The sequence below is a fragment of the Meles meles genome, chromosome 14, assembly GCF_922984935.1.
Source record: "Meles meles chromosome 14, mMelMel3.1 paternal haplotype, whole genome shotgun sequence".
Taxonomy (NCBI): Eukaryota; Metazoa; Chordata; class Mammalia; order Carnivora; family Mustelidae; genus Meles; species Meles meles.
This window is the reverse complement of record NC_060079.1, coordinates 19,259,995-19,287,438: the sequence shown is the minus strand read 5'-3', so window position 1 is coordinate 19,287,438 and position 27,444 is coordinate 19,259,995. Positions and strand designations below refer to the sequence as shown.

The following is a 27,444-nucleotide window of genomic DNA, read 5'->3' as shown; positions in this document are numbered from 1 at the left end:
AAGAGAGGCAGGCAGGGAGAGAGAGGAGGAAGCAGGCTCTCTGCAGAGCAGAGAGCCTGATGCGGGGCTTGATCCCAGGACCCTGGGATCATGACCTGAGCTGAAAGCAGAGGTGTTAACCCACTGAGCTACCCAGGAGCCCCCCAAAGTTTGTTTGTTTGTTTGTTTGTTTTTTACTATCTACCATCTCAGAGATCTTATTCCATGAGGATTGAAAACATAATACTTCATGTAAGGCACCTAATACAGTGCCTGCTATAGAATATGATGATAAAATTTGCTACATCTGTTTATCATTATCAGTAGTGACAGAACATTATCTCCCACCTATGTCTCCCTGGTGCCTCTTTATTATTCCTTCCATTCAGGGTGCAAACGTAAGCCGAAACTCTGAGCCCTGTGTTTCCTACTACCTTTCACCCCTGTCACCCTCCTTTCCTACATCCAAACAATCCTGAAAAGAAGTCTGAACAAGATACCTTGTTTTCTTCTTATCCATTCTTCATCAAATTGCAGTTTGGCTGCTGCTTCCATCAGGCCACTAACACTGCTCCAGAAAATATCTAGAGCCTCCATATCCCCCCTGTCAGGGGATATGTATCTCTTTAGAGCTTATTGAATGTGCATGCGTCGTGTGACCCTTTTAACATTCATTTTTGAAATCTTGCCCTCCTTTAATTTCAATGTTACTATGTCTTTATATTGTGTCTCTTACTCCTCAAATTTTTCTTACTGTTCTCCATTATATTTCAGTTATTGCTTTTAAATAGCGATCATCTTTGTGGCCATTCTCAGACCATATCATAGTATCTCTGAAAACTCATGTGTGCTTATGGATGCAGCCCAGATGTCTTGAGGGATGACTCCTACATTCCTATCACTAGCACAGAACTCTCTCCCTGATATCTGTCAGTCCAACTGTCCTATGGATGCCTTTCCATGCATATCTCCTAAAAATTTAAATCCAAGGAAAATTTGTCTCTTTAAAAATTTATTCTTCCTCCTCCTTAGTGCTCTTTCTTAGTACTATCACAACCTACCCAGAAATTCAAATCAGAAACCTTTGCTTTATTGCAGCTCCTTCCCTCCCCAACCCTTCCACATGCAGTCCATAGTGTCTATTCCTGCCCTTCGTTATCCTGGCGCCATCTTCCCTTGCTCACCACCCATGCCTAAATCAAAGTTTCCTTATTCCTGGCCTCTGCCTTCTTTTATATGTCTTTCATCTTGTTCCCTGAGTGATCTTTCTGAGCTATGATACTCCTCCATTTGAAGCGTCTACATGGTTTCTCATTCCTTACCAGACGCTGCCAAATTCCTTAGCATGACATACCAGGTCTTTCAATGATCTGCTCCTTGCTTCCTTATCTAGCCTCATCTTTCTCTATCTCCCCCCAAACAGTTTACTCTTCAACATTTACCAGTCAGTCCCCAAATATGTCATATCCTTCTCTCATCCCTGAATGTCCTTTCCACATGGCAAAGTTGTCTTCTGCTTTCCAAATCCTACCTCAGATGTGCCTTTTCCAGGATGTCTTCCTGATCCCCTCCTGACTGTTGTGAGCTCCCAGTGGGCACAGCCCGGTCTGTGTTTTCTGTGTCTCTCTTTCGATTTCCCCACCAGAGAATAGACACTTTTTTTCTACTCTTTTCATGCTTCCAGGTTGTTTTCCTCTTTAATGTGGGAAGAACTGCATGATACCAAAGAAAACAAAAAATAGTTGATTTGGGAATATTTGTCAGCTTTTCAAAATTCACGGTTTGGTATGTTTTTTTTTTCTCCTTCTAATTAAATATTTACATTTGAGCTTCCTTAAAAAAAAAAAGAAAGAAAGAAAGAAAAAGAAAAAAGAAAACCAAATATTTAGTCACTGCCATTATTCTACATACAATTTTAAATTAGTAATCTCTAGTGAAGGGACTCTCTTGTGAAGAGAGGGGCATGGGCTTTATGACAGATGTTGGCTCATTAAGAAAATTCCTTTTATGTCTATTGAACGTATATTCCTCAAAATTGGAACTGGCCAACTGAAAGCGTACTTCTTTTGTTTTAATTGCAATATTCCTTATAAACCAAGAATAAAATAGCCAGATTCTTGTATTAATTTATGTCTCCTCATCATTTCCACTTCAAAGGGTAGGGGGAAACCTCAACTGTGGAATATATTACCTTTTTACTTGTTCTGTTTATCTAGTTATAAGTATTTAACTGGGAAGCAAGCTAGTATTTTAAAGTAGCAACTGAGAAATAGCCTTAAGGAGCAAGAGACAAAAATGTTATCTTTAGGAAGATAATGCTATAGAATCAAACCATAGAAATTGCCAGGTTCTAGTCAACTAGGACTTTATGCTAAGAATCATTTAATTAAGTGTGGTTTTATCCTCAGAACCACTCTGTTCTTATCTCACCAAAGAATTGGGAAAATAGTTGTCATTGGGAAAATAGTTGTCACATAAAGGTAGTCTGAGATGCACTGCAGCTAATGACCTTTCAATCTATGGGCAGTCTTGCTATCGATAGTTTTGGGAATCACTAATGGTGGAAGCGTTTCTAGAAGCAGTAGCTTTAAAATGTCAACTTAGATTGCTTTTTTTTATTCCTTATAATTAAAGAATAATTAACATAAAAATATGAATAAGAAACACTAAGGTCTTAATACGAGGGTCTTAATTAATCTAAGAGTAAATATATTTTGGTTAAGTGGAACTATTCTGCACATCTCACTTTTGATTCATTTCACCGAATCAAAAAAGAAAAAGAAAAGGAAAATAAAAATGAAATCCAGAATTGGTCACAAGATATCACCTTATTTTGAATGTTCTCCTTTTCAAATTCTAATTAAAAACCTAAATAAATGTTTTGATGAAGGATTTGTTAATATTCTCTAATAATTAGTAGTTCTTTTTTAGACAGAGGCAAATCAGTATTATTCAACCATAGCAATCAATTTATTCTACATCATACTTTTTATTTGAACATTTAAAAAAGCAACTGTTAAGGGATTTATGTGGCATTTTATATAATTTATTATAGCACTTACATTATGTAACTTTCAGCTCTCTCTCTGAACTGCTATTGATACCAGGGGAAAATCAGCTGAATTATATTTGTATATTCATAGTGAGAATTCATACCATTTAGAAAGAAAGAAAAAAATTATCTTACATTGAATCCAAATGATATTGTCATTAATTTTAGAAATTGTCCTTAAAGTTACTAAAAATAAAAGATTTATGGCCTGATCAAATTTACTTATTTCCTGAGAAAGTTTTCAAAGAATAACTTAGAGTAACCTTTGCCTAGGGCCAAGGAATTAGATTAAACTTTCCCTGATAGTGTTAGAATCTGACATCTGGGTTGGCCTTTAAGAATACATGGTCAACTCCTCCCATGATGTACATGCATGCTGGCAAAACAAAGTCTTATTGAAGTTGATCACATCAGCCCCCTTGTCATTTTGTGATAACTTGCTCCACTGTTGAATAGGTATAGCAAAATAAATCAGTAAATAATTACATATTTTATAATTAAAATTTAGTTGAACAATTAAAAATGTGAAACTATTTTTTTAAGCAATAAACTCAAGAAGAGAAGTCATGAATGCCAATTAAGAGATCATTAGATTCTCCTAGTTACACAGACCAGAAATTCAAGGAAGATTCCAAGGAACAGGAGTTTGGTCTACGAATCATGCACAAGATTATAGCCTTTTGATCCACTGAGCAAGGATTGATCTTAGCAGGGCCGGAATCTAGAGCAAGGCCTGGCTTCAGGAAGAGTAGGAGATGACATGGGCCTGGACTCTAAGATCATTTACTCTGAGAACAAATGTTAATCTTATTCATCTATTCCAAGTCTATTTTCTTCAGTGTTTACTTTTATTACCTGGCTTATTTCTCTTCAGTTTTCCGTTCCTTCATTTGTGCTGTCTCAAAACTTTTGGCTTCTCATAATTCCAGTGACCCTGACTCTCTATCATAACTCCTGTCTTTTCGGCTCCTTTTGGCAACTACCTCATTCTCTTGGTATTTCTAAATTTATATAGAAAGGAAATCTGATAGTGGGGCTCATCTTTTTCTTATCAATCCATGCCATTAACCCGTGGCCTCATATGGACTGGCTTTCCTTGGGTCACTTGACTTCTGAAATCCTACCTCCTTAGTCACCGTGACTGATATGAGAAAAGTTTTTGTTTTTTGTTTTTACAATATAATGTGATTAAAGTTTTATTTTAACCATTTGTCAAAGAGTGTAAAAATCCTTTATCGTTTGGTTACATTACACTAAGATGATGGTCCTGCTGAAACAAATTTTTCTCCATTTAGGTTCAGACACTCTTTATCTTATTTCGTTTCCTGGACTAAGTTAAGGAAACTTTACTTTCAACAAAACACCAGAGTTCATTCATTGGCAGGAATGAATTAGTGTTCCCTGAAATAGGAAGAATAGCAAATTTTGTTATCTGAGCATTCTGACATTTGCCATCTTACAGGATTCACTATGTACAACTTTAATTGTAATTGTGGAAATCCACAATGATAACATTACTTTTAGTCCTTCTACAACCAAGAAGCAAAACCACATGAATGAACAGACATCTTTCAAAGACTAAGTTTGAAGATGTATCATTGATTAGCTATCAATGCCCTACAACACTGGTTAGCAAGCTTTCTGTGAAAAGGACAGTAAATATTTTAGACTATGTAGGCCCAATGTTCTCTGTTGCAACTACTCACCTCTGCTATTTTAACACAAAAGAAACCATAGACAATGCATCAGTAAGTGATGGTGGCTGTGTTTCAATAAAACTACTTATGGACGTTGAAATGTGAATTTTTAAAATATTCACATGTCGTAAAATAGCTCTTTTCCCCAACCATTTGAAAAGCAAAAACCATTCTTACCTCAGGAGCCATGCAAAAACGGGCTATGGGTCAAATTTCCTCTAAGAAACTAAACAGGTTTCAAAGTTCTTAGGAAAATGAAGTACACTATTTGGGCTATATGATGAAAATAATTTTCTTTAATTCTTTTTATTAAGTTTAATTTTGTAATTTTTAATAACTTTTATTAAGTTTAATTTTTAAATTAAGCAAATATATGTAATGGGAATCAACTTTATTGTTATATCCTATTGTATAATAGTTCTATTAATATAGCTATTAGCGTCCTTTTCTCTTTTTTCCAGGTTATTTGAGACACTCCAGTCCCTCTTTTGGTCAATATTTGGGCTGATCAACTTATATGTGACCAATGTCAAAGCACAGCATGAATTCACTGAGTTTGTGGGTGCCACCATGTTTGGGACGTACAATGTCATCTCTCTGGTTGTCCTACTCAACATGTTAATAGCTATGATGAATAACTCTTACCAACTCATTGCTGTAAGTTGATTAAATTTATTTTAATTCCACATTTCCCCATAGAATGTGTTGTTTCTAGCCATACTCTATCCTATTTATCATAGAAAACAGTCTCTAATAGGCTATTGAGACAGAACAGAATTATAATATGAATGGTTAATTTGAAGTTTCTAAACAGTATTGTACCATATTTGGCTACATACTAATTTGGCTTTGTCTGATTATGAAAGATTATAAAACAAATGGAATCTATCTTTACAGGCAGTCATTGGTAATGGCAAACACTGGGGGAGGGATGAGTTATGAACAAGTGTCTCATCTCTCTGCAACACCCTTTGCATTCTGCATTGTCTCCGACCGTTGAACCTCAGTCTAGGTATAAAGAAACTCCTGCCAGCCTGGCAAGATAGAAAAGCTGGCCTAGAGGGGAGTCTGAGGGAAAAATCCACAGGATTTTCAATTTCTTAAATCCAGAAAAAGCAATGTAGGAGTAACCTTGAATTCTACAATGGAGTATACAGTACCACATACATTTATTTGAAACTCTAGAATCCAAACAAGTTAGTTTATTTATTCATTCATTCAACAAATTCTTATTGAGAACTTATTCTGTTGCCAAGTACCATTCTAGAAACTAGAAATACAACAATGAATAAGAAAGACAAAGCCCTTTGTCTCCTTGAACTTCCCAGGAGTCAATGGCCATTAGCAATAGCAACAGAACAAACCCATATTGGAATAAAATACATTTAGGTCTTTTGTATTTATACCTGAGACAAGTAGCATTTTATAAGCATAATTCATAACCATAATTATCTCTTTAAATAGCTACAATTATATTGCATCTTTGCATCTATTGTTAAACTGCTGGAATGTTATTAGTTATTTTGAGAAGCAGCATTCTGAATTTTACTTCAACTATCTTTATGGGGGCAAGATACCTGTTACAGATGAAACAGTGCATAAAACACAAGAATAGATGATTTTTATCTACTGATTCACAAACTAAGTATTTACATAGGATATACCTGGGTCCTAGGATTTTCAGGTGAATATATGAATTTGCGGAGCTTCATTTAAGCATCTCGTAAGTATGGATTTCTTAAGATAGTCTCTATGTAATTGCTTCCGAAGTTTTGTATTTCTCTGGTCAACACATTTGCAAAACATGGATTCTATTTTCCAGACCACCCTTCCAAAAAAATTAGAAAGCCTCTAATTATCAAGCTACATATAGAGAAACTATATATACAATTTGGATCCTATAGAACATCAAATGTATTGATTTCATCAAGAAGAGAACATCAAGAATAGTATGACTTTTTGGGGGGGGGTTCTTTATGGGATATATCATTCTAGGTGACTTTTAAAGAGGTGAGAATGATCTTCAAATCTCTTTTTATTTAGCTCAAACTCTAAAACTACTTGAAAGGATAACAGGCATTGAGAACCTGAGACAGGTGTACCTCTCAGCATCATGGGCATGATGGCTCCTTGGAGCATGAACATGCCAACTCTGTTTGCACCTGGGTAACAGATGGTGGTTTGGGGTATCATCAGCATAGAACATTTCATTTCCAGTTTTTCTGCTATAGATTTTGTTATAGACCCTCTCAGAATTCCAAACTATGAACAAAGGAAGAGTCTGCTTTGTGACAGCCGTAAGAGAACATAATGACGTCAGGATAATCCTTCATTTGTGCCTCCCGGAGAATCGGAAGGAACAGAATCTACTCACAGGCCAACATTTTACCAAAGTGACAGCCTTTTTATGACCTTAAGCCCATTCTACTGACTCCCATTCTCCATGACTACAGCAAACAATAAATACCTTTTTTCATGACTGCAGAATCTATAAGCTTGTTTAGAAAGAAAGCTAGGGAAGGTGGGAGAAATAAAGGAGAGGAAGTGGGGAGAATGGTGAGGGGGGGCAGATTGGAGCTTCTGTGCTTCTGTCTATTGATCGGTCAACCCCATCAAACATTTGCTAAGCAACAATGAGGGCCACACACTTTCTAGATATGCTCTTTCTGTTGAAAGCACGATATGGCCAGTGTCTAGACAAAAAATCTCTATTGCTCAGAGTAGAAATGTATACACAACAAGGCATTCATTAGCACATAGCCATTTAGAAATACTTGAATGAAGCACAGTCTAAGTTTATGCTCCTACTCTAAAATCTGAGTTCTTCTTTCTAATATTAATGGGTTAAAATGAGCTATTTTGAAATCCTAAAATGCATCCTAAAATCCTTAAATGTAAAATGAAATCCTAGAACATACATTTTAGGCAGCCACCAATCACACTCCTATCCGGTGCCATTTTGGACAAGCTTAAATCAGGGTTCAATGCTGTGTCAGAGACCTTATTCTTCATTTGTTAGAGGAACTTCTATCTGAATTTGTGCCTCTTGCCTAAAGGCGGACAAGAATTATTCACACAGAAACTTATCAACTAAGACTTTTTCTAGAAACACTAGAAGGCTAAGCCATGGGCTTTGATGCAGGTGGCAGTCACCTAGACAGGGATTCTAGGCCTTGGGTAAGACATAAAGGCCTGTTTGTGGCCAGAATCTAGTGCAGCTGAGCTAATTAATGTGAGCCTACAGTGCAAGAAAGGAAAATTCATCTTGAAGTCATAACTGATCACTGCAGTCTCTTTAACATGGAATTATTTTAGATGTCTGTTTCATGGAAGAAGGAAGGATAAAACCTGACAAGAGCACTGTGACTCTTTACCAGAGTAAACCATCATCGGAAATGTTTAGATAACTATCGCTGGGAGTCAGTCTTGATTTTATAAGCAATTTAATTAATGTTCCAAGAGCCGCTCCAAGTCAGTTAAAAGCTCTCTGTGAGGTTTATCTCACCTTAGTAATTAAGAAACCTGTCAGCAGTTGTCATATTCTCCCGTTCAGGACCATGCAGATATAGAATGGAAATTCGCTAGAACAAAGCTTTGGATGAGTTATTTTGAAGAAGGTGGTACTCTGCCTACTCCCTTCAATGTCATCCCGAGCCCCAAGTCTCTCTGGTACCTGATCAAATGGATATGGACACACCTGTGCAAGAAAAAGATGAGGAGAAAGCCTGAAAGTTTTGGAACAATAGGGGTAAGAACACAGCATGTTAGTATTACTTTTTTTCTTAATTGTGTATTTGAATATATTTGTGTTTCTTGTTGGATATTTTTGCATTTTTAGCCTTTTTGTTTTTCCTCATTGTTTTTAGTGACCATTTATCGCACAGCTACCCTAAGACATGGTTTCCTACAGTGAGGGCCATCAGTGTTATTTAAATAGGAGCCCCACCTGACACAGGTCTCTCCTGGACCCATGAGTCATGGAGGGGGAACTCACATCTTAGCTCTCAGTACCCTGATTTCTAGCCTGTTTCAGAACTGCAACCTTAGGTTATTTGTGGCATTACTTACTCATTGTCTACTTCTCTCTCTGGATTGTAAGGGAAGGGGACTGTGTCAGTCATCGTATATTCTTAGTGCCTAACATAGGCTCCTACCAGTGTATAATGTTTGACAAAAATTTTTCAACTAAAGGATTAAATGGATATTATAACTTGAAAATGTTGTACCATGTTTAAGCACAGTGATTTCAGAATATGTCAAATTGTTCAACATTTTGCTTCTACTCCCAGTCATTTTAAATACCAAGAGGTTGTGTTTTTAAAAAATGTTAGGCCCCTCAGAGTCATGCTCCTGTTATACAATAAGATTAAACTTCCTTTGGAAATTTCTTTCATGCTGGAAACCAAGAGTTCAAGCTATTCCATCAGAAGAGACATGGACTTATGACTTTGTTCCAGCCAAACCACTGACATGGGACAAGTTATTCTTCATTCTTCCCTACTTAATTTACTATTTTCTAAAGTTCTCACAGTGATCTTTTGAAAATTCACACTCTAACATTCATTAGTCATTTTGACTTGCTCAGAGAAATTGCTTCGTAAGTATTCTAATATAGAAATCACCATGTAATACTAGTTACATAATAAAGTTTTTAAATTTGTTTTTAATTTTATTTAATATGGTTTTGACTGCTTGCTATGCCCTAAGTGATCCTTTTCACTCATTAACCTCATTGGCTACTAAGCATTATTATTAGCATCAAATGGGGCTTTCTCTACGGACAGTGGTATTGATTTTGCTGTCTTGTCAGTAACATTTCAAATTCTAAAGTGAAATTGATTGGGAGGAGCGTATAGCAAATAGAGAGGTGGTTAGGAGATGCAGTTATATTCTTGCATATAAATTCTTACTCCATGAACTTGGAGGACTAAAGTTTGGGCATATATCTGATCCTAGAAACCAAAGTTAAATTATGATGAAGACTTAGCCTGCAATTCTTATACTAATTAATAGATTTTACTACTGACTTTAGAAAGAGTGAAATTATTTTACTCCAGATGTTTGATTTCTATTAAAAAATAAGTCTGGATTATTTTAAGAAGGTTGTAAAATAAACATAATGACTTTGGTTTAATAAGCAGTTATTGCATGTGTTCTACATGCCAGTCAGGAACTGGGGGGTGGGAGTAGGTACAAAGGCATGCTTTCCATCCTTGAGGGCATCATTTCTCATATGGGAGATAAAAATATGAGAATATATTGCTTAGTACATGTCATATAATATTTTAGCATTATAATATTGTTACACGCAAGACGCTATGATAACAGTGTAAGCAATAATTATCGTTTTCCTTGAGATAAACAGGAAAAAGATTTCAGAGAAGCCAAACTCTGCTTACTCTCTTCCACATTAAAATATAGTTCTCCTTTTTCACATCTTACTCTTAAATCCGTAATAATTTTATTTAATCAATCCCTGAAAAGACATCAATGGCTAGTACAGTTCTACACGATCTCTCATAGGAGTTATTTTGATTCCAAAAGAATTTCTGGGCCCCAAAATAAAGGTCATACACAAAAGAAATTTGTCTGTAATGATTTGATTTTAGGCCATAAGAGAGAGAATCTTGGGTTTTAAGATGCCACAGAACTTGTAACCAAGACATGGGGCCCTGCTCTAATATTTAGAAGATCCATCTGTGCTGCCACGAAATAATAGAAAACCACTCAAGAACTTGACTTCCAAGTCCCCCCACACAACCTCCAGAATCCTCCCACTGTTGACGCATTGTTAAGAATATGTTACCATCATTTCTTAGATGCAAAGAAGGGCTTAACATTCATTTGGGATTTCCTATTAAAGCAGTGATTCACACCTTTCAGAGGGAGAGGGTAAATGGCACAAGTTAAAAAGCTTTCTTTTCTATACATTACTGGTCTCCAAAGAGCCAAATTTCTTTTTAAGTCTCTGACTAAATTTGAATATTTTGCTCCAAGCTTATGCACAGAAAAAGAATTCCCAATTAACTGAGTGACCTCAAGCCATTCCTCTCTCCTTAGCCATGTATATATTACTAACCTTCCATAATGGATATTTTTATGCTTTGGGAATTTATGACAAACTAAATAAATATTGTGAGTCATGTCTCTCTTCCCTAACTCCGTCCCACTCTCAATCTTGCCTCTTCTTCACCACACTAAGGTTTTGAACAAGCACCAGCCTAATCAAACTCAATCCTATAAACTGGCTCTTTGTCTAGCTGCATTTCCAGAATAGGAAGGACATAATATTTGGTTTGCATACTTGTAGTTGAGTTTTATACATTTAGATTTTAGATGGAAAAAAGTAATATGTATTATTTATAAAGAAAAATATAAGATAAAGGAAAAGTAAATTAAGGAGGCTGGGTAATATCAATAGAAGAGTTAAATGAAAAAATAATGTCAAAAATTAATTGATTCTGCTGTGAACTCATTTCAGTTTGGTTAATCCTCTTGACAGTTCATTAGTGTAGACAAATGAAGACAAGATATATACATTTCCATTAATTAAAAGATGACTTTTAAGTACCAATGACAGTCACTGTACTGTCATTCTAAGCTTAGAATATCACATTACACTTCAAAGGGAACTTAGAAATCACTTAACTCAACTATTTCCTCTCAAAGAGAATGTATTTACCTTGCCTAGTGTTTTAAGATCCCTTGGTGGCAGTGTGTGGGGGAGACCTGGGTCTTTTGTTTTCCAAACCAGTGTGTTTTCCATCACCCTCTTGATTCCTGAAAAATCTAATAACGATGCAATGATACCTTCCACGTTGTGTATTCGTCTTTTCATTTTTCTCAATAGCTTTTGCAGATCCTGCCATTGTCCTCAGCTGCCTCTCAGATTCCTATATCTCAAAGCCCTTGTTTCACAGGCTGGTTTACCTTCTGTTTGCTTCTCAACTAGTTTATATTTAGGCCACATTTGTGAAGCAGAAATTTGAAGCTCAGCTGAAGGTAGAGTTTATGCACTCTTTGAGGCCTTTTCTCTAACCTTCTCACCTTGTGATTCACTTACTGACTCTGGTCACCGAGCAGCTGTCCAAATGTCATGCCAGTGCTCATTCCCTGCACACAAGCAGGCAGACCAGGGCTCTTCAGGGTGGCTGCACTGGCCACTCTCCAGGAGCCCATCATTGGTGATCTTATTTGGCTATTTACGGCTTCCGGGTAATACTGATACAGTTAGCCCTGAAAACTTATTAACTTTTTTTTTTTTTTTTAACTTTGGACTTCCTTTTAGGGGTGATCGGGAGTTCCAGATAAATTAACCTTTCATTGGGAATGCTTTATGGGGAAAACATAAATGAAGCAGAAATGCTTTATTGAACAAAACCTTTGTTGTAGGAAGCAAACTCATTATTGAGAAATGGCTTGTCCCTGGGAAATTATGAACATCCCACCAAATGGGCAGCCTAGTGAGAGGTCAGTAAAATAAGAAACATGTTGTAGCTTTTGGTTTTTAATATTACTATTTGTCTAATTTTTAGCTTAACACCATTTTATCAGCAAATACCTTTCTCCATATTAAAACACTCGTTCTTAGACTTTAACACGTGCTAGAAATTATCAGGAATTTCTACTTTAACAAGCATTTCCTTGTAACGTTAATTAGAAACTCCAGCTAAAGAAACCACTGGTATCTAGCACAGCTTTTTAAGCAAAAACAAAATCAACATTTGCACTTGTTGCTCAAGAGGCCCAGATTATTTAATTAAAGTAAAAATATGTTAATGCCAAAATGTTTAATTGATATGAAACATTTCAATGCCATAGACCAGTTTTCTAAAATGGAATGTTTAAGGTATAGATCAATATGCTGAACTAAAACATGTGAGGTCTTTGGACAAAATGATAAAAAATTATTTTAACTCCCTTAGATTCATATTTTCCACTTTCTGATTTTCTCCTGAGGACAGCATAGGGAGGAAAACATGAAACACCATGTCTGTTAGGGTCATTTAGCAGCACTCAGCTCTGGGACCTCAGATGGAACACTCATGCCTGACCAGTTGCCACAGACAAACACTCAGTTAAGCCACTGCCAAAGAACTAGAAACAATGAATGGATTAACACCAGCTAGCATCACCAGAGGAAAATGTTAATAGTACATGCTTTTCAGACTGTATTTTTAGTGCTAATTTATCAAAATGAATTATTCCTTAATCTTCATGACTTCCGGTAGGTTTAACAACAGATCTTACCGATACGAAAGTATTCATCCATGAGTACGTCCCAACCTCTAATTTACTTCTGTAAAATTTGCTGGCTGGGGCTTTATTAAGTTTACTTTCCTAGGAAGGGATGTGGAAGAATGCATTGCGTGATGTTCTTGGTGTTTCAAGAGTGAAACCCTGAATATTTGTCTTGACAAGGCAATGTTCAAGCATTTTATATCATTTGTTTTTATATGCTTAAAAAGTGTGCTTATAGAAAACAATACATAGCTTCACCTGTAAATGAGCCAAACTGCAGTTTTCAAAAAGGGATCACATCTTGGAATCGCCCCCTTGCCTTTTTCTTCATTTTTAAAAGGAGAAGAGCACAGCAAGCTGCAGCCCCTAAGGGATTCACCAAGCAAAGCAAAGGATAAAAGGCAAATTCATGGGCTCAAAGTCAGTGATAGACCAAAACCCTAGAGGAAATGAAAGAGCCACGCACTGACAATTGACTGCAGGGAACCAGCTCGGGAAAGGGGGAAATGTGCCCGACACTCCACGTGGTGGACCTGCAGACAATGGGAGATAAAGAGCGAGAAATGTCACAGCTGATTCCCCAGATCCCTTTCTTTCCCAGTAGCAAAACCTGTCATGCTCTAAGGCCGCATGAGCTTCTATGGAAATGTGGAGTTCCCTTGCAGCAGCAGAAGTTCCTTTGGTCTTTTCCTTTATCACTAGTTCTGTGATCCACACACATACTGCCTTTATCTTGTCCCCCAAAATCAAAAGGAACCTGCAAAATCTGAGGTACACCGATGTGGCACACACGTGTGCCTTGGGCGCCTGAGCACAAGCCATCCTGCCAAGGAACATTCTGCATACACTGCTAGATTTCAGACATAATTTGTGAAGAAAACTGCTAACTTAAAATGCACATCTTTCTCCAAACTACTATATTATTTTTTTAACACAAATCGGTCAACTCTGTTCTCAGTCATTTCCAGTGATGATTACAGGATGTAATACCTTCCCCTGTGAGAGTAAATGCCTATGAAAGTCAAGTGATCTTTACCCTACAAAAAGATAGCTACCATTGTTGATCATAGTTCTACTGTATAATACTTAATAATGTCACCAACTGACAAAAATTATCACTATGTTTGTTGCAAAGAGTACATATATTATGGGTTGAATTGTGTCCCCCTCCAAAAATACTTTGAAGTCTTAAATTCCAGGACCTCAGAATGTGACCTTATTTGGAAATAGGGTCATTGCTGATGTAATTGGGTTCAGAAAGGTCATTAAGGAAGTGGAGTCCATATAAGAACATGACCCCACGAAGACAGAGAGACACAAGGAGATCTCCTTGTAAAGACAGAGGCAGAGAATGGAATTACGCAGCTGCAAATCTAGGAACACCAAAGACTGAGAGCCATCATGAGAAGCTAGGAAGAAGAAGGGAAGGATTCTAGCCTCAGTCTCAGAGGAATAGTTCCCTGCCAACATCCTTCATTTGAGACTTCTTGCCTCCAGAACCATGAGACAATAAATTTCTGTTGTTTGACCCACACGGTTTATGGTATTTCATGCCTAAGAAACTAATACAACATATAGCCTATGCATCTGTGCTTACTCATTTTTATTCAAAGAAATATGGATCCGGTATTTAATGGTGCTGACCCTCAAATTAAGATGTTTTGGGAGAAGGAGGCAAAATCATAGAATACATAGCAGGTGTATTCAAATGTTTCTAAGTATCTACTTGACAGTACTTGATCGAAAGAGCAAAGTGTAAAGAGTGAGTTCTAGGGGCACCTGGGTAGCTCAGTGGGTTAAGCCTCTGCCTTCGGCTCAGGTCATGATCTCAGGGTCCTGGGATTGAGCCCTGCATCGGGCTCTCTGCTCAGTGGGGAGCCTGCTTCACTCTCTCTCTCTCTATCTTTCTCTCTCTGCCTGCCTCTCCGCCTACTTGTGATCTCTGTCTGGTCTGTCTCTCAAATAAATAAATAAAATCTTTAAAAAAAAAAAAAGAGTGAGTTCTAGTGATATAGAATTGGCACTGCCAGGAGAACACTGTGGTATTGTAGTTACTCACTCAACTCTCTCAATTCTGTGGGCCTTACTTATAAATGAGGCAATGAGACTAGAACACTCTTTGGGGGTTTTGGTTTGGGGTTTTGTTTTGTTTTGGCAAGGAAGGGCAGAGGAAGAGGGAGATGGGGAGAGAGACTCTTATGCAGGATCCACACCCTGCATGGAGTCCAACACAGGGCTCGATCTCATGACACAGAGATCATGACCTAGCCAAAATCAAGAGTTGGATGCTTAACTCACTGAGTCACCCAGGTGCCCCCTGGGGGTTTGGTTCTAATAAACAATAGATCTGTATCGAAATTTAAAAGCCAGTCTGATTTCCCTTGGCCTTTGGTAGATCCTGGGAAATTAGACAATTCAATTAATTTTAGTGTTAGCCTAAGAAAGCTAATTAAAAAAAGAAAAAGAGCCATTATATGCATTCTTAATAGATATATTTACAAATTATCAGTGATTGTATTGTCCGCAGTAGTTTTCCTGTGTTAATCCTGAGAAACGTGGATTTGTGGTTGGATACACTATTGCATCTGGGCATATACTCTTCGAATCTTTTCCTTTAGTCTTAGCCTTCCCCCCAAATCCAAAATAGACAGTGGTATTGCTACTTTAATGTCCTCTGTCAGAATAACCAAAGTGGAATTCTTTGTTATTTTTTAGTATTACCAACATCTCAGCCGCTAGACTAAAAATTTTTGTCTTCATAAACTCACTCCAGCTGCCAAGTCCCCGGGCTTCTGTTCCCTCTCCACATTCTTATCCTCTTGTGACCCTTGCTTCCCTTTTCATTCCCTTTTCATTCCCACCGCCATTGGTTCAGCTCACACCAGTTCTACCCTTCCGTGATATTCTGTACCAGCATCCCAACTGATATCTTATGTACTGATTCTCCGTATTCCTCTTTCCCACCCAATACTGCTGCCACGTGATTATCACAGAAGTTCCACTTTTATCACATATCACTCAATTTGTCAAAACCCCAGTGCCTACCAACCACTGAATTCATTGTGCTTTCTGAGATTCTGCATAAAACCCATGCTAACTTTCCGACATGAGCCCCTATGTTCTGATTATCAGAGCACATCACAACTGTACTGGTGGAAATGGTCCTAACATGTCTCTCACCCTCCAGCACCAGCATATTGCTGACCATATTCCAATCTTCTGCAAATCGGAATGTCTGTGCTTCTGTCAAAGTCCCATGATTCTTTCAAGTCCAATCTAAAATCCTGTTCCCTGTTTGAAGGCTGCTGCTGGTTCTTTCCTTAGCCCAATACTACTTTTTTCTTCCCTGTACTCAAAACACATTCTTAAGGCTCCCCATGGTTTTGCTTATCTTTTGTTTGTTTTTTTTGTTTGTTTTTTGCCTTCATCTCTAGACATTTTTGGCATCCTACCTAGTAGACTATAAGCCATTTAAGGGCAAAAAGTATGTTTTATTCATCTCTGGGTTTTGCAGCTTCTGCCGTGAGTGATAACCACCTAATAAATATATCTTAAATTGGCCCTACAAGCTAAGATTCATGAAAAAGGAATCCACAAAGGAAGATTCACAGAGGTCACAGCAAAAATCCAATATCATGCAGGGATATTTAAAACACTTTCGGGACCTCAAAAAAGATAACTGACTAGCGTTACTCACCTATTAAATTGGCTAAAAACTGGAACACTGACACCACCAGATGCTAGTATGGAAGTGAAGCAACAGGAACACTCATTCATTGCTGGTGGGAATGCAAAAGGGTAAGTTGCTTTGGAAGACAGTTTGATGGTTTCCTACAAAACTAAATATATTCTTACCATGCAATCCAGCAATCGCACTCCTTGGCATTTACTCAAAGGAGTTGAAAACATATGTCCATACAAAATCCTGCACAAGGATGTTTATAGCAGCTTTATTCGTAATTGCCCAAACTTGGAAGCAGCCAAGATGTAGCTCAGTAGGTGAACGGATAAATAAGTTATGGTACATCCAGATAGTTGAATATTATTTATTCAGTCATAAAAGTAAATGAGCTATCAAGGCATGCAGAAACATAGAGAAACCTAAATACATATTACCAAGTTCAAGCGGCCAATCTGAAAAAGCCACATACTGTATGATTCCAAACATATACTATTCTGGAAGAAGCAAAATTATGAAGACAATAAAAATATGAGTGGTTGTCAGAGGTTGAGGTTGTGGGGGCAGAGGAGGAAGGGATAAATAAGCAAAGAACAGAAGCATTTTAGGGTAGTTAAAATACTCCGTATGAGAATATAATAATGGATAAATGTCATTATACATTTGTCCAAACCCATAAGCGTATACAACACCAGGAGTAAATGGTAATGTAAACTATGGACTCTGGTTGATAATCATTCATCAATTATAACAATGTACCACTCTGGCTGGGGACATCGATCATGGGAGAGGCTGCATGTGTGGGGAATATGTGGGAAATCTCTGTACCTTTCACTCAAATTTGCTGTGAACCTTAAATTGCTCTAAAAAAAAAGAGTTTTAATAAAACAAAAATACCTACAGAATTTGCATTACATATATCCATTGTTACTAAAAGCCTCCCCTCACGCTATTATTTAAATACAAATTTCTTACTTCCACACCGCTACTGCCTAGGTTAAAAGCATTCAGCTCTTTAGTTAAATAAAATGTTGCCCTCAAGCCTTAAATGTCAAGCAAATGACACAAAGAGGGAAAATTACATCTTCTTTTACTTCCTCTGGGGTAATCCTGATATGTGTCAAATTATTCACAAGTTTTATGGCTCTAGAATATTTTTTAAAAACTGCACGAAATCATGTTATTAAGTGAAAAGGGGAAAAATGGAAAGAGGATGGGGACTAGTTAACATTAGTGATAGATGTCTTAAATCTCTTATCTCATTTAATCTTCAAAATCTGGTGCATTTAACTTTACCTTGCAAAATAAAAAACGGGAATGGGAGAGGACTTCAGATAATTCCTTGTTTAGACTCAGTCACTTTCAAACGCAGGTGTGACCCCCTATGTACATGTTCTTAAAGTGACACCTACCATCTCCCAGATAGTAAGAAAGTAGAGACAGGTGGGCATCATAGTAATGGTCAATAGGAATCAGTTCTGTGGTGCTAACCAGAAAAGGAGAGATTACATAGACAGGAGAGATATCTGAACTGCAAAATTTAGTGGTCATCATTTGATGAATTTATTGCATTCACTTCTGTTTTCGTTATCCAGAATATGATTAGCTTCATCAGTTCTTATTTTCCTAGGATACTGGAGTTCGGTTGGCTGATATAATCTCACAAGAGTACAGATATTTGTGCAGCATTACTATGTAGATGTGTAAGAACACTGTTTGGCAAAAACAATTAACTATATTAATTTATGCTTAAATCTGGGATATGGATAGGAATAGCTCCTGAAAATAATCATAGGAAATTTTTTTCTATGTTCTCTCTGTCAGACTATTTTGCTTCTTAAAAAAAAAAAAATTCCCCCCAAAAATCAATCTCAGATTAGTTTTTAAAATATAATCTTTGATCTTCTTATATTTGTTTTAAAATTTTTAAATGTGTTTATGAGCAGGCTCTGCTGAAGAAAAGACAGTCTGTGCTCTTATCAATACTAAAATGCGTCGTGATAATTTTCACTTGTTACTTGTAATTTTCTGATTCTGTCATTTTTAGCTTTAATTTTGCATTAAGGAAATTTAAAGTTAAATCTTGACTTCAGGCTGCTCTCTGCTGACTACTTTTTATTGGCTTTTTGATCAAAACAGAATAACAAAATGCAATAGAAGAAGCCCAAAGTAATCAAACTGGAGTTGACTAAATTCTATACCAAATTCAGAGTTTCTATCTACTTAATTGTGGAATATGGGTATCCTGTACAATATTTATAGTGATAGTGTTAAAGAACTTGGTCTATAGCTTGTTTTAGTATTTCTGTCCACCTGAAATAACTTTAAGGAGATCTGGAAGGCCTGTGTCCTTATAGAAGTGATTTTTGTCTTGGATTTCAGCTGAGCTATGTCTCAATAGGAGTCATATACCTCCATCTTGTGGCTCAGTCATAAAATTCCCATGCTTTCTTTTTTCCAAGATATTCTAATTTTGTAGTAAGTTTCAAACTTCCCATCTTAATGAATACCATAATACCAAAATACCATATTGAAAATTTGTTTAAGATTTGTGTAAAACTGAATGGTAAATAATTAGTGGCTTTTAGGAAGTTAAGCATTGTCTCAACTGTTCCTAAAAGTCACTAATAATCATGAAACACAAGTCTATTCTCCTGGCCAGCCAGTGAAAAAGTCATTTTCCCCTCTTCCCCTAAAGAGAAAAAAGAGTTTCTTTTGTCTTGTTTGATTTTTTTCCTAATGTCATTTCACAGTGATGTATTCACAACTCTTTTTAAAATTCCATTTTATCAGCCTATGATTAAGTATTTAGTAAGGAATAAGATCAAAAGATTTATTTAAACTCTAGATATGTTATCTCTTTGCTTTCTCACAATCTACCAAATTCATTCCTTTATTACAGAAATATTTTTTATTTTAATTAGGTCAGTTTTCTTCCTTAAGAATCAATACTGATATTTATTCAACATGCACAAAATGGGGATTATGAAGCTTTTTTCCTAGTATCTTCAGAATACCCATGAAATCTGCAATTATATAATTTTAGTGCCTTTTATTATTTAACTCAATTTATTATGGACTCTTTTTTAGTCATTAAACATCCTTTCTCTTTGTTCTGTACTCCAGAATCACTCCTCTGTGCTATCTCTAGCTGCATTCCCAAACCATTCTGATTTTTTCAAAATGACAGCTGAGACATTTATTTTTTTAAATGATGAATTTATGAGCCCGATGTTTGAGCAGAACTTTTTATTTTTTTGTTAAATCCAACCACCTAACTAAAGCAGCAAGTCCCTTTTAATGTACATCTGACTGAAATTAATGTTGGGGGGGGTTAGTGGTCTAACATTGTTTCTGATTACATGTTGCATATCGGAGCTAAATTCTGAAGCTTGCTACACTGATATTTATGAAAACCTCCATATTGTAATAATATGAGCTTTTTGCTATACAGAATTTTTGTTTTTATTTGATATTTCTCTTATTTTTAATTTGATATGTCTCATCTGTGTCTCTTAGATTATTTCAAGTAATTTGGAGTACATATCAGCTATGATTATCTAATTCTCTGTCACCTTTGATGAACAACATTCCCATCAATATTAAGTTGGTCTATATGTTAATTGCTGTAGAGAGTATAACCTTGCACTTCATTGCTTTGGTTCATTCATTCTTTTGATTCATGTGAAGCACTCTTTAGCTATTGTTCATTGTCTAGTAAAATTTTCACTTTGCAGAAGTGAGGATAAATATAATCTCAATTAAAAGAACAATGAATTATTTTCCAAAATGCTAATATATCACTCTAACTGAAAAGTCAATGCCTCTTTCCTTTTCAGAGGCGAGCTGCTGATAATTTGAGAAGACATCACCAATATCAAGTAAGTTATTCTATTGTATCTTGAAATTTGCCTTAAAATAAACTATAGTTCCTCTGAAGAAGTGACTCAAGAGAAAAATCATATTTATGCACTGAATATCAATTCTTGTGTTTTGACATACCTCAGGAGGTTATGAGGAACCTGGTAAAGCGATACGTTGCCGCAATGATCAGAGATGCCAAAACTGAAGAAGGGCTGACTGAAGAGAACTTTAAGGTAATCATTTTCATCCTCATCACCAAGAGGCGAGTTCTGCAGAGCATGGAACCAGACACAGCACATTTAAAATCAGAGCTGGAAACTCAGCCATGTGTTCTAGCAAGCCCAGGTGTTGTCTTCCTCCTCCTCTCCCTGCTCCACCTCCTTCTAAGATTGATTTATTTTAGAGAGAAAGAATGAAGAGCGGAAGGCAGAGGGAGAGAGAGAAAATCTCAAGCAGACTCCCTGCACTGAGAGCAGAGCCCAACACAGGGGTCAATCCCATGACTCTGAGATCATGACCTGAGCTGAAATCAAGAGCCAGGCGCTTGTCTAACCCAGCCACCCAGGCGCCCCTTCTTACTTTTAAATTCAAGGCTGTTTAACTATTAAAAAGAAAAAAAGTGGTGAAGTTTCTTTTCAAAATATATTGTTTTCAAGCACAATCTGAAATATGGAAAGCACTTATACTTGGAGGCAGAGAAAACCCTAGAGTCCAGTGGCATTTGAACTTGCTGATCCTACCAGCACTCTAATGAGTGAGCTGTAGTTTTTGAAATTTCAATATGATTTCTGAACCTGAAATATTTAGTAACTAAGAAGCTAAAAGCAACAAGGAAAACCCTGTTTGTGCTCTGCACAGCTTTGGTAGGAGAAAATTCAAGGTTTGCAACTAAGTGTAGCTTACACACTTAGTCTTTCTCTCTTTTTATTTATTTTTTTATTTAATTCTATCAGAAGAAATAGGTGGAATATATATAATATATATAATGCTCTCACATGTGTATAAAATACCTTTGCTATTCTGCCTGAGTTCTTAGAAGTTTTGGAAGAATGAGCGAAGTCAGTAAGATCACAGAGGCAAAAACAAGTAAAAAACCCTCCAGAGGACAGTGAAAAGCAACAGGTCCGACAAGAGAATACAGATAAGCAGCTGCTTTGATAAAAAGGTAGATGAACTGCAAAATGTAAAGCACAGGTTGGAAGTTGTCCGGGATCCGAAATATTCTTTGCAGCCACAACATCCCAATTTTGTAGTTGAATGATTCATGGTGTGTTGGGAGATTGGCTGGAGGCAGGAGGCCATCAGGAAGGCCACGGTCAGGTTAGGGCTGAGCATTCAGTTGTCCGAGAAGATTAGGACTACTGAGAATTCAGTTGTCCAGAAAAGATAAAAGTGAAGGATGAATCTAAGAAATGTTATCTGATTTGAAGCAATTCGTGAGATTTAGTAGCTCACCCAGATGCTGAGATAAATTCAACTCCAAGGTGGCAAACTATTGAAGGTAACTGTCAGCTCGCAGCAGGGCAGACGTCACTGTAATTATTTTGTTTTAGATAGCCTTCGGGACAACAAAATGTGCTAATATTAAAAATCTTTTTTAAAAATGCATCCCTGAGAGAACAAGAGGTGCCTTGAAAGCAGATGAAGCTTTTGGAGAGGAAGCATTTGAAGCTGCAGTCCCCCAGAAATCCAACGTACCCTTGTTTCCTTTTGCATGAGCTCAGGGAGTCTCTACGTTACTACAGAACTCCAACAGGGAAATTAGCAGGAACCAAAATGACTCCAGTACCAGGGAGACAATCACAGCAGAGCGGAATCCTCGCTCTTAAAAATGAGTGAAAACACATCAGAACCATGTATGAAGCGTGCTCATGATGGTTCCTAACGTCTGTCTGTTTAGGTCTTAAGCTAATTTCGTCATTTTACATCTTACTTAGGAACTAAAGCAAGACATTTCCAGTTTCCGCTTTGAGGTCCTGGGGTTGCTACGAGGAAGCAAACTCTCCACAGTACAGGCGGCTCAGGCCACGAAGGAGTCTTCCAACTCGGCGGACTCGGATGAGAAGAGCGATAACGAGGGCAGCAGCAAGGACAGGAGAAAGAACTTCAGCCTCTTCGACTTAACCACGCTGATTCACCCGCGATCAGCCGCCATTGCCTCGGAAAGACACAACATAAGCAACGGCTCGGCCCTGGTGATGCAGGAGCCCCCGAGGGAGAAGCAGAGAAAAGTGAATTTTGTGACCGATATCAAAAACTTCGGGTTATTTCACAGACGATCCAAACAAAACGCTGCTGAGCAAAATGCAAACCAAATCTTCTCTGTTTCAGAAGAAGTCACTCGTCAACAGGCCGAAAGACCAATGGAGAGAAATATTCAACTGGAATCTCGAGGGTTGGCTTCCCGGGGTGACTTGAACATCCCCGGCCTCAGTGAACAGTGTATATTAGTAGACCACCGAGAACGCAGTACGGACACCCTGGGCTTACAGGTGGGCAAGAGAGTGTGTTCCTTCAAGTCGGAGAAGGTGGTGGTGGAAGACACCGTCCCAATCATACCCAAGGAGAAGCATGAGAAGGAAGAAGACTCCAGCATAGACTATGACGGAAACCTCACAGACACAGTCAGCCACGAGGATTACGTGACCACCAGATTGTGACACTTGAAGGAGGAAGCGCTGGTCGTGCATATAGATATTTTCCATCGTGCTCTGGGGAGGGGGAGAATTAGCAAAAGCTAACTTACACTTTATATCATTCATCAACTATGGCATAGTAATGCGTAACATGTTTAACTGAGGCAAAGGCTCTCAGAAACCCTGGTTTTGTAACCAGCTTTTGCTTTCACAATTTGTTTTACCCATTTTTTTGGTTGTCGTTAATAAATGCACCGTGTATTCTTGTACTGTTGCAATAGTCCACAGGAAATTTTTAGCTCTCTTTTCAACTGAAACAAACGCAACTTATTCATGTGGTAGTTGACTCCTATGATAGATATTTTTATATGCAAAAAAAAAATGTAGCTGAAATATTCGAGCTTTTCATAATTTTTTAGGGTCTATAGAGATGGTTACTCATCAAGGACTTTTCAGGCAGCCTTATAGTGTGGCTTTAATACACAAATATTACCAAATTATTTCTTACCATGTAAATAATCACAGCACAAATTAAAGTAAGCAAGCCCTCTTCTCATGGAGTCAGGATTAAACTCCCTCTTAAAATGGAAATCAGGTCTACTTTGGAGTTTTAGATGGCCCAATTTTTCCTCTCAGTAAGTAAAATAAATGTTTGTCTTCATAAGTACTGACAATTGATGATTTTTAATGAGATTTTGTCAGGATAAAAGTTTTATTTCAAGTTTTTTTTTTTTAATGACATTTTTTGGGTTCAATTGCTAGCCATTATAAATACCAGGCTTTATGACTAACAGAATTTCAAAACGTGGCAAAAGTTCTCAGTGCTAAAAAAGAATAACAGTAAATTAGAATAGTTAATGCACCTTAAACAAAGCAAAATGATTGCATTCTCATAATATCCAGATGAAAATAAATTCATTCTAAACTCTAAATCTAAGCAAAGTTCAATTGTATTTTCAATCAGTGTGACATTGTTGTGATTCAAAAGAAGTACAAAATCCTCATGGTTTCCTCATCTTTCTCCCAGTGGCTGGTATATATTTCTTTAAAATTAAATTCACCCAAAATCATTATTAATTTTAGCAGTAGATACAGATGTAAAGCTTTCCCCAGATGGACAACATTCTTAATTACTTATTTCTTCTATTGTTTTCAAGGTAATCTAGATTATATTACACTCATTTACGAATCACTAAAAACAACGTGTTTTTACCTGATATGAAAAGGCACTGGAAACTTCATAAAGTTTAAGTTATATAACTTGTGTTTATATGAGCCACCATGGAAACAGAAGTTCCTTCACCGCATACAATTAGCATGTATTTCAAATCATTAGAAAAATGTTGAGTTCTTTTTACTTCAGAAACTACCTCCATGGACTAGACAAATTGTACATGATTTAGCATTGACCCCAAATTGCATAGTTTCTGATTACCATACATGGAAAATAAGGAATAATATCAGTAACAGTAAAATAAGGAATAATATCAGTATCAGTGCTATTCACTGTCCTATATGCAGTGCGAGAATCAACACCTATGTACTACTCACAACAATCCTCTGAAGGAGCTCCTGTTCTTATCCCCACTTCATAGATGACGAAAGCGAGGCAAGCACTAACTGGGTGAAGGTTCACAGCTAATGATGGAGCTATGATGGGTCCTCCAGGACCATACCCTTAATTACAATTGTACTCCCTCTCAAAACATAAACAGACTAAGCAAAAATGTCCACTTATAGGGGTTACTGTTGCTACTTCTGAAAGTATGTATTATGAGAAAGAAAGAGTTTGGTAAATTCCATAAATCTGTGTTCCCTCTTGTAAAGCAAGAGGAGTGCAAAAAATTAAAGATACATGTGATTTTTTAGACCCAATCGTATTATACAAGTTAGTAGATTTAAAATACATATTTGGTATGAGACATCAGAATTCAACTGGAAATACTAGATTTTAGTTTTCAAATAAGCTACAACCCAGAGGCACCGAGATACTACTCTTTCCTAAGTCTGGTTTTGTCCTTGGGATAGGGAAATGGGTCTGGTAGGTTTGGAGAAACAATAGGGCTAATGCCTGTTCTTACTGCCTCAAGCACACCTTTATCTCAAGTATGTTAGGACTCACAATAAGCCCTGGGGATAGCCAAACACCCAAACTGTTCTAAGTCGGACAGACATTCAGTAGTAAGGGAACACAGACCTATTCTCGATACTGTTTTCCAATGATTCTATTTTGCTGCTTCTGTTATTAATACTGTTATTTCCAACGTAAAAAATCATACACATCTTCATTATACATAATTTCCAGAATTTAATTTCAAATGTCTTCTGTTCCTTCAAATACCACCACTGACAATAAAAGCAACAACAACAAAATATGTTCCCAGGAATTTTTTCTAACAGGGATTAGGGTGCTGATATTTTACAGGGAAACATAGTGATAACAGAGGGATTTACTTGGAGCCAGTAACCCCCTCCTTCTCATGTTCTGAAAATGATGGTTTTTAACAACCCTCAGATGTCACTGACAGATGCATTTATAAGTTTCAACAAAATATCAGATATTGTTAGTATAATATGTCCTAGGATTGAACATTATTCTGAATAGAAGGTGATATTAAGTAGCATTAATGAAGATGAAGAGTAGGGAAAGAATAAGAAAACATAAAACAGCAGATTGCAAAATAGAAGGATGATATTTTTTGAGGTCTTTAAATGAGTAATTTGGGGTTTCTTTTCATTTCCATTCATATTTCTATTAACATAAATTCCTAAACACCAAAGAGAGGTTTGACATCACACCTTCATTTGTATAAATAATGTTCCTATGTTTCATGTCATTTTGACCTTGTTATTTGTTGCTAATCTTTACTTATTTATTGCCAGGTTAGGTGCAAGAATGTCTAAAAAATTCAGTTTAACTTTAATAGAATAGGTTATATTCATAGCACTTCACTTATCACCTATTTTGGAAAACCCATTTATAAGAGAAAATGCTATGTAGATGTACTTCACCATTTGCAACAGATGTATTCCTGAAAATATCTGTGTAAATAATTCTGTATCAACTTCAGTAGGGAAACTGACTATGTAAAAATAGACAAAAATGGTAGTGAATTATTTTGTAAAATGATGAATTATTTTTCAAAGTGATAATCATCCTCAAAATGTAACTGTTTCATAAGTTGGATATTTGTATATCAAATTTTCTTAAATTAGATATTTTATTTATCAGCTGGCAATTAAAATATTGCAAAAGCACACCCATTTTCTTGCCTTGACCTGGATAGCAACTCAACATACTTCAGTAATTGAACACGCAAATCCAAACAATGAAAATATCTTGGATAACCTTCCAGGTGTGAAAAAAGGAAAATTCTCATATTATTCTCAAAGAAGCAGTCAATTTCCCGGTCAGTGTAGAAGAAATAACCAGTGATATAAAAATGCACTCTTCTAATATTCAATAATCCTTACCAATTCTGGGATTTAGTGGAGTAAATGACTGTCCAGTCCCATGACTTTTGGTTGAAGAGTAGGCATCAAGCCCTGCAATCTGTCCATTCTTAGTTGTAACGAATTGTGTTTGTAGCAGAACAGTTTAGACAGAACTCTTAAAAATCAGCTAAGCAAAAACCATCTGTGTGACCCTATCAATATGTTTACAATGACTTAAATTTTTAAAAAGCTAAATTTATGAATATACTCCCCATTTGGAAAATTTCTTCAGTTTAGCTTTATTATATTTTTTCTTTGTCTTATACTCTCCAAAATTCAGACCTCCTAGTAATTTACATTTAGAAATTACCTTCTATAAATCTCCTTAAATTCAATTTCAAATATATTATTCTAATTATTTCACAATATATTACAATGAACTTTGTTTATATAATGTTATCACATGACTTTAGAAAATATTTTGGAATATATTAAATAAGTTCTCCAGAAATAAATGGAGGCATTTATCTCTGGAGAGATAAAAGGTTCAGGGCATTTATGGCAACTCTCCAAATTTACCCTGCTACTCAGTGGTTGAGTTGGAGCTTAAAGAAAAATTCTTCATGTAGATATTCAGATGAGATACCAGGTCATAAATGTCTCAACTAAAATGAATTTTTTTTTTTTAATTTTGTCTTCTTTGCTTTCTCCTTCAGTAGAAAGTATTTATAGTCATTCAAACTTTCCACAGCCCAATTCGGAAGATACTACCTTTTGCTCCCTACAAAACTGTGTTCACGGATTTTTTTAAAAAGCTGGCATCTTACCATTTTCTAAGAAGCGGTAAGTTCATCATCTTCA

The 27,444-nt window shown here is 36.6% G+C and overlaps 1 protein-coding gene across 4 annotated transcripts in view; it reads left to right on the top strand.

Moving 5' to 3' along the window:
* The window catches only part of TRPC4 (transient receptor potential cation channel subfamily C member 4), a 203,984-nt gene extending 177,067 nt beyond the window's left edge, over window positions 1-26,917 (top strand). For 3 of the 4 annotated variants that reach the window (XM_045978497.1, XM_045978495.1, XM_045978496.1), the window contains 5 exons: window positions 5,190-5,385; window positions 8,282-8,491; window positions 20,488-20,529; window positions 20,656-20,745; window positions 22,450-26,917. In XM_045978497.1, the coding sequence (XP_045834453.1) occupies window positions 5,190-5,385; window positions 8,282-8,491; window positions 20,488-20,529; window positions 20,656-20,745; window positions 22,450-23,172 (1,261 nt within the window). In that variant the 3' untranslated portion in view covers window positions 23,173-26,917. The remainder of the gene's footprint in view (window positions 1-5,189; window positions 5,386-8,281; window positions 8,492-20,487; window positions 20,530-20,655; window positions 20,746-22,449) is intronic. The other variant, XM_045978498.1, reaches the window with a different exon arrangement.
* The last annotated feature ends 527 nt before the right edge of the window (window positions 26,918-27,444 follow it).